Below are 12,080 nucleotides of genomic sequence, written 5' to 3' on the forward strand. Positions count from 1 at the left end.
AGATGACCCACAGGGACCACTAGGCACAGAGGAAAGAGGTGCCTAAACGGAAAGGAGGGGAATCCGGGGGGTCTGACCGTCCCAAGGAGGGGCCTACGTCCACCCCAAAACCCTCCAGGGGGAGGGGAGGGGGGAGCTACTCACCATACCAAGAACCAGATGGGCACCGCTCCAGACAGAACCTCCACGCCATCTAAATGGGAGGAGGGGGGATGTCGGCCAGGAGGAATGCTGCAAGGCAGGCCGAGACCCGGTCGCATGCAATCTTGAGGTGTTTAACTCGCAGGAAAAAACAGAAGAGAAAAAGAAACCAATCAATCTAAAAAGAAACAAATTGCCAGGACCAGAGATCCCAGCAAGGAACTTTGGCCTCACTCCTGACTAGGCAGAAAAAAATGGAGTACCTATAGCAGAGGGGAGGGGCATACCACCAGAGACTGCCCATAGGTGTAATCAGTCTTTTTTCTGCCTAGTGTCCTACTCCTGTAGGGGGCAGTATAACCCAATGGTCAAGAAGATCAGGAGATGTGTCAGTCAATGAATGAAAGAGAAATTTTCTTTTCTCATTTGTTTACTTTTTTGGCTTTGGCCCTTTAATACTGACACCCGCATTTCCTGTGCTCAGTTTTATACCCATTCATTTGATTATGAATGGGGACACTTAAAACGGTTGCTCAGCATACTTACCCATGCAACTTTGTATTGTAGCAGAAAATAAAACCAACGTGTGGATCTGCCATTTGGGTGTACATAATTTCCTTGAAATACAAAATTACATTCAACATACTGAGCAATAAGGTGCACTTGCCAATTTTCTAGTCAGCCAACTGTAGTAGTATGGTGTAGCAAAAAATTATGCAGATACAGATTAGAGGCTTCTGTTAATGTTTACATAAAACAGTGTGGGGGAAAAAAAAATAAAAAATTACTAGACGGGACAGTTTGTGTTTCTGTAACTGATCTGGAATTTTCAAAACACAGTCTAGAGAGCCTACTCAGAATAGTGCAAAAACATCCAGTGAGTAGCAGCACTGCAGACAGATAAACCTTGTTGACGAGTTAGTTTAGAGAGGAATTGTCAAACTGGAGTGAGCTGACACAATGGCTATGGTAACTCAGTATCTCAAATTGCACATGTTGTACCTTCAGGAGGATGGGCTAAACAGCTGAAGACCACCTCAAGTTCTGCTGTCTGCGAGCAAAGGCTTGGCAAAAACTGGCATTTTAAGACTGGAACATGAGGCTTGGTCTTATTGAATCGCAATTTCTGCTGAGGAACACAGGTGATAAGCCAGACACTGGATCGGAATCAAATTGAAAATTCAATGGGGAACATGAGACATAAATGTGCAGCCAAGACATCTGTAGAATCTGCATGACACACAATCATGTCAACATGGACAAAAATCTCAAGAAAATTTTTAGAAATCATGCTATGAAAAATGTAAGACTGTTTTGAGAGCAATAGGAGACCCTAACAAGTAGCAGTACACTTTCCTTAAGGCCAGTTTCACACTGCTCAGTAGCAAAAACTTGTTTACGCGATTTTAACTGTTTGTGGGGTGTTTTCACAGGACATGCAACTCAAACAACGCATCAAAAACGCACCAGTGCTGCATTTCCAGGGGGAGGTGGGTTTTTGGTGCTTTTCTTAACTGACTAAATCTGCACCAAAAACGCAGCATGCAGAATTTTTTACACTACAACAGAAGCATGACTTTTTTCTATATGAAAGGTCTACTTCAATAACTGAGAAGTAGACCGCTGTATTTTATTTTTTTTAATTACCTGCACACCAGGGCTTACAGGAACTGGATACATCATATTTGGGGCAAAGCATACTGGTTGTGTGTATACCGGAGTTGGCTGCTGGTGGGCCACCATTGAAGGACTTGGCTGAGCTTGTGGACGAGGCGAGGTGGGTGTTGTAGAAGGTTTAGGCTGCAATGAAAGAAAAAAAAAAAAAGATACAGGATACAAAATCACATATTTAAAGATGCGGAGAAAAAAAAAAAAAAGAAGGTGCCAGGATCTCTCATCTGTATACAGATTCCTTGGCAGGAAGGTAGGAGGGTCTGCATAGCAGCGAAGTAACACAATTACCTGAGCATATGACCGTGGATTGAACTCCTTAGCATTGGGATTCAGGGTGGATTTTCGTACTTGCCTAGGGGGGGGAAAAAAAAGTAAAGTACAATTAGAAAAAAATTATTATTATTAATAGCAGTCCGTGCAAAACTGCTAGAAAAAAAGCTAGACAACAGCTAGAGGATTGGATTGGAGTCAGTGGACTACTGCTGCAGTAGGGCACTCACTGCAACTACTGCAATCCGTGCAAAACTGCTAGAAAAAAGCTAGACAATGGATTGGAGTGGACACTACTACCAATACAGTTAAGAAGAACAATATTATACTGCAGAAAGCAGAACATTTCAGCATGTCCTTAGTCACCTGTTAAACGGCTTATGTTTTGTTCATAAAATGCTGCCACTTCATTAACATGCTCAGGAGGAGTGGAGGACAGAGGAGCAGAGAGAGAGGTATTTTCTAGCATGAGAAGCAAGTCTTTTGTAGCATGCCTCATTTTCCTTTCACCACTGAAGAGGATGACTTCTTCTGTCAATTACTGGTTCCTTCAAATAGAGATGAAGTTCATCATCCAGGCTCATTATTGCAGATTCAGAAGAAATTGAACCCTCCGCATGAGGCCCCAATAAAAACACTGAAAATGTCCTGATTAATTCGACCACAATGAAGAAGATTCTCTTCTGTTCGTTGACGCATTTTTGGACATTTTTCTGTTTTTGCAGCATGCTGCTCTTTCAGATTAAAATGGTGTTCAGGACTTGTCTTTTCGGCAGGAACCTCCGGCACCTCCTGTTGAATATCTTCTGTCATCCATTGTTTTGCCTTCGCCAATACATCAGAAGAGAAAGCATGGTTCTTGTATTGAGGATTCAAGAGACTTGCAAGCACAACATTTTTAATCTCTTCATGCTTCTCAAAACATATATCAAAGCTCTTTGGCTTGACAGGCCATCATTTGAAAGTTGGAGGGTGTTGTGTGCCATGACACTGAGGTCTGACATATCAGCAAGCCTCATTCCTTTCCGCATGTTTGCTCCACTGTCTCGAAGTAGCACAAGCATCACACTGTCTTTGTTGATTCCCCAGTCTTCAAGCATGCCTAGAAACATTTCTCTACTGTACTCAGTGTGGGATCCTTGCATCACTTTTGTATTCAACACCAATTGCCTTTTTATCCATCCGCTGTCAATGAAGTGGCATGTAAGAATCATTAATGACTCGTCCTGACCAGCAGTCAGTCGTGAATGAGAGTGAGTTGCCAGCATTTTCTGGTTGAGGCATAGCCTTTACTTTGTGGTTGTATAGGTGAAGGTGCCTGGTTCTAATCTATGGCACTATATAAATACCTGCTGCCCCTTTAATTTAATGGTATATACCAAAAAAATGCTAGATGTATGGAAAAATAAAGTAGGCGCTGGTATGAGTGGATGTTATTTTATCTTGGGTAATATGCTGTAGGTGTATCTATAAAATGTACACACTATATCTGTATAGGTGACATATAATGAACTCAAATCAATATCCTGGAGATGTGAATAAGAAACCTAAAATCAACTATGGGTGTGTGCGTCATCCATGTGGGGCATATATTTACAGTGACCCAATCATTGTGAACCAATAAGTAAATAAATACTGAACAATAAATGACAATAATGGTGCAATTAGTGACTGTTGTGATAAATTAATGAGCATTATATTGTGCAAATGGTGATTATAATCTGTGCAACAAAAAAATGGCAGACCAACAAAAATTAAAATATTGTGAGAATGGTGGCTGTAGTCCGTGCAGTAATGTAACACAAATTAAATCTTCAATTCAGGTACTCCAACTTGTGCTCTTGTGATAGTGGTAATCAATACTGCTTACCAGATGGCCTCAGGTCACACAGACCTAAACGCTTTTGATCCCTTTACAAGGATGGATCAATCCTCCATCAAGCTCCTCCACATCAATAGCTGTAAGGCTAGCAATCTCAATGAGAATGGATGATCATACAGGGATAAATCCTTTACCTTACTTCTCCTTATGACAGAGCCCTTGGATGTGGGTCTCAGGCGGTGTGGATAGTAAACAGTGCGAAGCCAAATATAGTGTAATACTGCTTTATTTATATATTAAAATTCAAAATAAAAATTGGATGCTTACAATCTGTAGTGCCCTCCTGGCACAAGGTGAAAGCGCTTATTGCTGTTCAAGGGTTTGTGACAATAGATAGTGTTCCTCTCCACAGTAGTAGATATCACTATGCCCAGAAACACAGAGCCAGCAACGTCACTTCCGCCTTGTCTGGAACGCACGCCGACCGCTGCCACGCTACTAGGGCAGCATAGTAAGGTGGAAGTAAGAAGTAAGGTTAAGGATTAATCCCTGTATGATCATCCATTCCCATTCAGATTACTAGCCTTACAGCTATTGATGTGGAGGAACTTGGAGGATTGATCCATCCTAGTAAAGGGATCAAAAGTGTTTTAGGTCTGTGTGACCTGAGGCCATCTGGTAAGCAGTATTTATTACCACTATCACAAGAGCACAAGTTGGAGCACCTGAATTGAAGAATTAATTTGTGTTACATTACTGCACGGACTACAGCCACTATTTGCACAATATTTTGTTAATTATTATCGGTCTGCCATTTATTTATTGCACAGATTATAATCACCATTTGCACAATATATTGCTCATTCATTTATCAGAACAGTCACTAATTGCACCATTATTGTCATTTATTGTTCAGTATTATTATTTCGTTATTGGTTCACAATGATTGGGTCACTGTAAATATATGCCCCACATGGATGGCGGCACACACACCCATAGTTGATTTTAGGTTTTTACACTTATTCGCATCGCTAGGATATTGATTTGAGTTCAATATACAGTGGGTACGGAAAGTATTCAGACCCCCTTAAATTTTTCACTCTTTGTTATATTGCAGCCATTTGCTAAAATCATTTAAGTTCATTCTTCTTCCTCATGAATGTACACATAGCACCCCATACTGACAGAAAAACACAGAATTGTTGACATTGTTGCAGATTTATTAAAAAAGAAAAACTGAAATATCACATGGTCCTAAGTATTCAGACCCTTTGCTGTGACACTCATATATTTAACTCAGGTGCTTTCCATTTCTTCTGATCATCCTTGAGATGGTTCTACACCTTCATTTGAGTCCAGCTGTGTTTGATTATACTGATTGGACTTGATTAGGAAAGCCACACACCTGTCTATATAAGACCTTCCAGATCACAATGCATGTCAGAGCAAATGAGAATCATGAGGTCAAAGGAACTGCCTGAAGAGCTCAGAGACAGAATTGTGGCAAGGCACAGATCAGGCCAAGGTTAAAAAAAGATTTCTGCTGCACTTAAGGTTCCTAAGAGCACAGTGGCCTCCATGATCCTCAAATGGAAGACGTTTGGGACGACCAGAACCCTTCCTAGAGCTGGCCGTCCGGCCAAACTGAGCTACCGGGGGAGAAGAGCCTTGGTGAGAGAGGTAAAGAAGAACCCAAAGATCACTGTGGCTGAGCTCCAGAGATGCAGTCAGGAGATGGGAGAAAGTTGTAGAAAGTCAACCATCACTGCAGCCCTCCACCAGTCAGGGCTTTATGGCAGAGTGGCCCGACGGAAGCCTTTTCTCAGTGTAAGACACATGAAAGCCCGCATGGAGTTTGCTAAAAAACACCTGAAGGACTCCAAGATGGTGAGAAATAAGATTCTCTGGTCTGATGAGACCAAAATAGAACTTTTTGGCTTTAATTCTAAGCGGTATGTGTGGAGAAAATCAGGCACTGCTCATCACCTGTCCAATACAGTCCCAACAGTGAAGCATGGTGGTGGCAGCATCATGCTGTGGGGGTGTTTTTCAGCTGCAGGGACAGGACGACTGGTTGCAATTGAGGGAAAGATGAATGCGGCCAAGTACAGGGAAATCCTGGACAAAAACCTTCTCCAGAGTGCTCTGGACCTCAGACTGGGCCGAAGGTTTACCTTCCAACAAGACAATGACCCTAAGCACACAGCTAAAATAACAAAGGAGTGGCTTCACAACAACTCTGTGACTGTTCTTGAATGGCCCAGCCAGAGCCCTGACTTAAACCCAATTGAGCATCTCTGGAGAGACCTAAAAATGGCTGTCCACCAACGTTTACCATCCAACCTGACAGAACTGGAGAGGATCTGCAAGGAGGAATGGCAGAGGATCCCCAAATCCAGGTGTGAAAGACTTGTTGCATCTTTCCCAAAAAGACTCCTGGCTGTATTAGATCAAAAGGGGGCTTCTACTAAATACTGAGCAAAGGGTCTGAATACTTAGGACCATGTGATATTTCAGTTTTTCTTTTTTAATAAATCTACAACAATGTCAACAATTCTGTGTTTTTCTGTCAGTATGGGGTGCTATGTGTACATTCATGAGGAAGAAGAATGAACCTAAATGATTTTAGCAAATGGCTGCAATATAACAAAGAGTGAAAAATTTAAGGGGGTCTGAATACTTTCCGTACCCACTGTATGTCACCTATACAGATATAGGGTGTACATTTTATAGATAAACCTACAGCATATTACCCAAGATAAAATAACATCCACTCATACCAGCGACTACTTCATTTTTCCATAGCCTTTACTTTGTCAACGACCTTTTGGTGAATCTTTCCCAGCATGTTCTCACTCTAAGTGTGTACCTCGGCTCAACTATGGACATCAACCGCTTAAATCCTGAGTCAGACACCATTGTAAATGGCTGGTTATCAGTGACAATCATCTGTGATTATTCTGTCCAGCAGTTGGGATCTTCCATCTGAATCTAGACCGTGACACGTGTTTTTTTTTTTCGTTTGTTTTTTCAGAAACATCTGTTATTGTTGCCTGGGATAGCGGAGGAGGTATTTCAAAATCACATTGATATTCATTTTGTTATTTCTGTGCTGCATGATATAATTGATTATGATGAAACTCTTAGATGGGCCTAAAGATTTGACGTATTTTTGTTTTTTGCAGTTACTGATCCCGTGCTTATATGGTTTGTGCATGTGTTGCACACTGCTGCTTTTCCTGATGGGAGATGGTTGAGACGAGAAATAGTCCCAGACTACACTTTTACTTTTTCTCTCCTCAACGATCTCCAATGCAATTTGAAAGAGACAAAAAAGTAAAAAAAAAAGGCTGGCTGCTGGCCTGGCACCCTGCCCTGCTGTGGGTGGCTTGCTGGCACCCTGTTGTGGGTCAGTCGGTGGCTGACGCCTGGCAGTGTGGGTCGCTTGCTTGCTTGCACCCTGTTGTGGGGAAGCTGGCTGCTGTCACCCTGCTGTGGGTCGGTGGCTGACGCCTGGCTGGAACACTGTGGTGGGTGGCTGGCTTGGTGGAACACTTGTGTGGTCACGGTGGCGGGTGGCTGACTTGGTGTCATCTGTGTGGCTGGTTTGCTGGAACCCTGTTGTGGGGGTGGGTGGCTGGCTGCTGGCACCATGTTGTGGGGTGGGTGGATGGATGGATGCTGTCCTGGCATCCTGTTCTGTTGTGGGTCGGATGGCTGGCGGCTGGCACCCTGTGGTGGGTGGCTGAGGCCAGGGCCTGTGGGTGAATGGCTGGCACCGTGACCGGACTGCAGCTGGCTGCACACGAGGCTGTCCGAGGCATGGGAGGCGGTCTTAGAACCCAGAACGTGTGCAGCGCAACATACGCAATGACGTCACGAAAATATCGGTAACCTCAGAGGCCGATTCCGATATATCAGGGAAAGTGCATATCAGTGTTGCCGATAATCGGTCAATCCCCAATTTATACTATATAAATGTGCTGGTGACCGTTATCACTGAATGTAAAAGAAAATCCCAAATTTGTAGTAATCACTAAACAGGAGCTAAAAAGAAGTTTGATATTTAAAAAAAAAAAAAAAAAAAATCTACTTACCTAGGGGGATGCAGCATTTGGGCCGATGCTGCATCTGTTCCTCTAGGACAGAGAACCGAGCGATCAAACAGCTGGTGAAACGAGCTGGTGAATGTCAGTCACCGATAGGAAGCCGCAGAGCAGACAAGAGGCTGAGCCAGGTGCCGAGCCAGGTGCCGATCCAGGCGCCGATCCAGGCATCTGGGTGGATGCTGACCATATGGTCACAATCCTTCCCCAGCCTTAACCGTCTCTGACGTCAGCCAACAGCAGGCTTCAGCCCGCTGTCAGTTGAAGTACAGCTAAACTTCTCATTTTAAGGGGAAATTTTCCAATGGGGATACTAGTTCTGAGGAGAACCAGGGATTCCCTCACTTCCTGTTTTGGTTATGGGACAGGAAGTTCAGGGTAAGCTCCCTGATGGGGGAAAAACAAAAATGCAGGGGGTTATAAACCCTCCCTTACCGTATACAAAAAAAGGTCTTTAGCTCTGCTTTAAATACTTTTTAGAATAGTGCTCAATTCAAGGTGCACTTGCTCAGTAGTAAGCATTATATACTCAAGCAGGGAATCAAGGGCAGCAGACACCGGATTGTTTCTTTTTCGACAAATACATATTTATTGAATTTTATCAGCAAGGCAAAAACAATAAAGCAGGCCTTGACAAACCCCGGGCGCCAGGTCGCATTTGCGACTAGAATTAGCGACCTGGTGCCTGGGGTGCCCTGCAGAAGGTGTCCTGTAATTTTTGCACGTACTTCCGCGCCGTCCGAAAATTGAGACCCCGGCCTTTCGGCCTACTTGAGATGAGAGAGGCTTCCAATGGGGAACTGGCGCCCTCTTGTGGTGGCCGGGAGTAATGACTGTTTCCACTGCCTGTTTGTTCTCAATGCATTACCATCTCCCTGTCCAGTTAGTTACCTTTGACAGCGAGTGTGGTTATTATTATTAATTTATTTTTTAAATGTAAAAAAAAAAAATATATTTTTTTCTTTTTTTTTCCAATTATTAAAAAATTATATTATATTAATAAATATATATATTATATATATATATATATATATATATATATATATATATATATATATAATATATTTTTTTTTCCCCTCGTCGCCATGCCACGGCCGAAGGCCCCTTTCACACGGGCTGTCTGATCAGGTCCGCCTATCAGTTTTTCAGGCAGACCTGATCGGACCCTTCATTCTTCTCTATGGAGCAGTAATCTGCTGCCATCTGATCCTGTCCGCCAAAAGCAGACAGATGGTGGTTCTATTTTCTATCCATCCCGTGGATCGGATCAGATGGCATCGGATGGAAAGAGACAGACAGTCTGTTTTCATCCAATTGCGCTATAGAGGAGAGTGGGGTTCTAGTCGTATTTATGTGTAAATTTAGTATCCGTTTTATTAAATAAAGCTTGGTTGTTAGTTTAACCACTTAAGCCCCGGAGGATTTGGCTGCTAAAGGACCAGGGGTTTTTTTGCGATTTTTTACTGCGTGACTTTAACGGACAATTGCGCGGTCGTGCGACGCTGTACCTAAACGAATTTGACGTCCTTTTTTTCCCACAAACAGAGCTTTCTTTTGGTGGTATTTGATCACCTGTGCGATTTTTTGATCACGCGCTATAAACAAAAAAAGAGCGTAAATTTTGCAAAAATAACAATATTTTTCACATTTTTTTATATGAAATTCCCCAAAAAAAAAAGTAAAAATCAAAATTTTTTAACATTTTTCGGCCAATTTGTTTTATGCTACCTATGTTTGGTAAAAAAAATCGCAAAAAGCGTATTTTGATTGGTTTGCGCAAAAGTTATCGCGTTTACTAACAAAGAGAAAGATTTTTGTCATTTTTGGTGTTTTTTTTTTAACGCGTAATGGCGGCGATCTGCGATTTTTTTTTCGGTACTGCGACATTGCGGCGGACAGATCGGACCCTTGACTGACATTTTTGACACTTTTGGGGTTACCAGTGACATTACTGCAGTAATCAGTGCTATACATATGCACTGTTACTGCAAAAATGACACTGGCAGGGAAGGGGTTAACTTTATTGGGAAGGGAGGGGTTAAGTGTGTCCTAGGGGCGTGCTTTCTACTGTGTAGGGACATTGCTATTGGTGTAAAAGCAAAGATCAACCGTTCTACATAGTAGAACGGTCAGATCTTTACTTTTACACAGGGAGAACTGACAGGCAGCTTGTTTACACAAGCTGCTCTGTCTTTCTCCCTTCACAGGAGCGATCGTAGTGTGGCCGGCGGACATCGAGTCCGCCGGTCACACGCACTGACTTGCCTGTGAACGAGCCGCGGCGGGCGCGCGCCTCGGCGGGCGCGCGCCCGCTCGCTATAGGCTCGCAAGTCAGTGACAGGCGAGTGACGTACCGATACGTCACTCTGCCTGGCCGGGGCTGACCGCCGCAGTATATAGTCGTGCGGCGGTCGGCAACCGGTTAAAAAAAAAAAAAAAAAAAAAAAACTGGCTCCTAACTTTTTTAGCTGGCTCCTAGATTTCAGGAAAATTTGTGAAGCCCTGCAAAAAAGACATGGGTTCAATAACATAGCCAATTTGCCATGGACACATTAAGGCAGTTTTTCTCAACTCCGGTCCTCAGGGCACACTAACAGGCCAGATTTTAAGTATTACCTTGGGGAGATGCAGACTAGAATACTGCAATCACTGAGCAGAAAATTATATCACCTGTGATGTATTTCAGTTTTCTTGCAAGCCTGGCCTGTTAGTGTGCCCTGAAGACCGGAGTTGAGAAACACTGCATTAGGAGTACAACCAAACATTTACAAAACCCCAGAGTGCAGATGACATGTTTCCTCCTTCTCTGTAACATGTGCTCTTTACCTCTCCTTCTCACTGTTGTATCCTTGCTCCTTAAACTCTTTACTTCACCCCACAAACTGTATACAATTACCCTCACTTCTGCCCGCTCGTTATTACTGCACTCATCACTTCCTCCAAATTTGAATCCCACATGCGAATAAAACCCCCAGGATGCTGAGGCATGTCCCCTCATAAACCGCACACTCCTATTACCTCTCTCACCCTTCTGCTTCTCCTAACCTCTAGAGACCCATCCCCAAACCCTGGGCCTTCATAATTAAAACTGTACCCAACACACCCACCATCCAGTACTCTCTGGCATTAGCACAATTCAGTTCTGTTCTTCCCAAAACCAGCCTCTCCTCCTGTGGCCTCTGGAATGCTCGCTCTGTTTGCGACAAATTCACCTTTGTCACCAACTTCTTTATCACTGAAACCTGGCTTCATAAATCTGACACGATTCTCCTACTTCCCTCTCCAATGGTCAATTGATGTGGTCCACCGGCCCCCTGGAATGGTATCAACTTTCCTTGATGACTTCTCTGCCTGGCTACCCTACTTTTTCTTTTCCAAAATTCCTACAATAATGGTTTGCGAATTAAAGTTATACCAAAGTCTCCTTTTTTAATTCTTTAAAAACAAGAAAATAGGTTACACTTACCTGCTCTGTGTAATGGTTTTGCACAGAGCAGCCCAGATCCTCTTCTTCTTGGGTCCTCCTGACCCCTCCCTCCTGTCAAGTGCTCCCACAGCACCCGAGCCATGCCACAGCTCTGTGGGTCCATTCCACTGCTGTGTCTCAGGCAATCAGGACGGCCGAGGCACTTGTGCACATCGCTGGATCGAGATGGGGCTCAGGTAAGTATTAGGGGGCTGTTGCACACTGAGGGTTTTTTTTTATCTGAATGCATTAAGATAAAAAACCTTCTGCCTTTAGAATCACTTTAAACATTCCCTGTTAATACTAACACTCCTACTTGTAAACTTTAGTCTAACCGCCTCATTTGGCCTGAAGCAATGGGTACATGCTTCTACCCCCTCTGATGGCAGCACCCCTCGACCTTGTAGTCTCCTACCTACAATCCTTTACCTCTCTGATCACCAACTTATTAGTTCCACTCTCTCCCAGTCTTCCACCACCTCTCCCTCCAACCGCCTAACAATTACCCGTAGAAACCTTTGTCACTTCAACCATTCCCTTCTGCATTCGCAAAAGTGTGGCGGGGTAGCGCAGAGCCTCTCCATCTCAGGAAGCCTTTCGG

At 43.5% G+C, this 12,080-nt stretch overlaps 1 protein-coding gene across 3 annotated transcripts in view; it reads right to left on the bottom strand.

Moving 5' to 3' along the window:
- The window catches only part of ATXN2 (ataxin 2), a gene marked incomplete at its 3' end in the record, with an annotated part of 179,710 nt that overhangs the window by 22,534 nt on the left and 145,096 nt on the right, over nt 1–12,080 (bottom strand). For all 3 annotated transcript variants that reach the window (XM_082265650.1, XM_082265649.1, XM_082265648.1), the window contains 2 exons: nt 2,104–2,167; nt 1,789–1,941 (listed from right to left, as the gene is read on the bottom strand). In XM_082265650.1, coding sequence (XP_082121776.1) covers nt 1,789–1,941; nt 2,104–2,167 — 217 coding nt within the window. The remainder of the gene's footprint in view (nt 1–1,788; nt 1,942–2,103; nt 2,168–12,080) is intronic.

This window comes from Pelophylax lessonae (genome assembly GCF_965119305.1).
Source record: "Pelophylax lessonae genome assembly, chromosome: 1".
Lineage (NCBI taxonomy): Eukaryota > Metazoa > Chordata > Amphibia > Anura > Ranidae > Pelophylax > Pelophylax lessonae.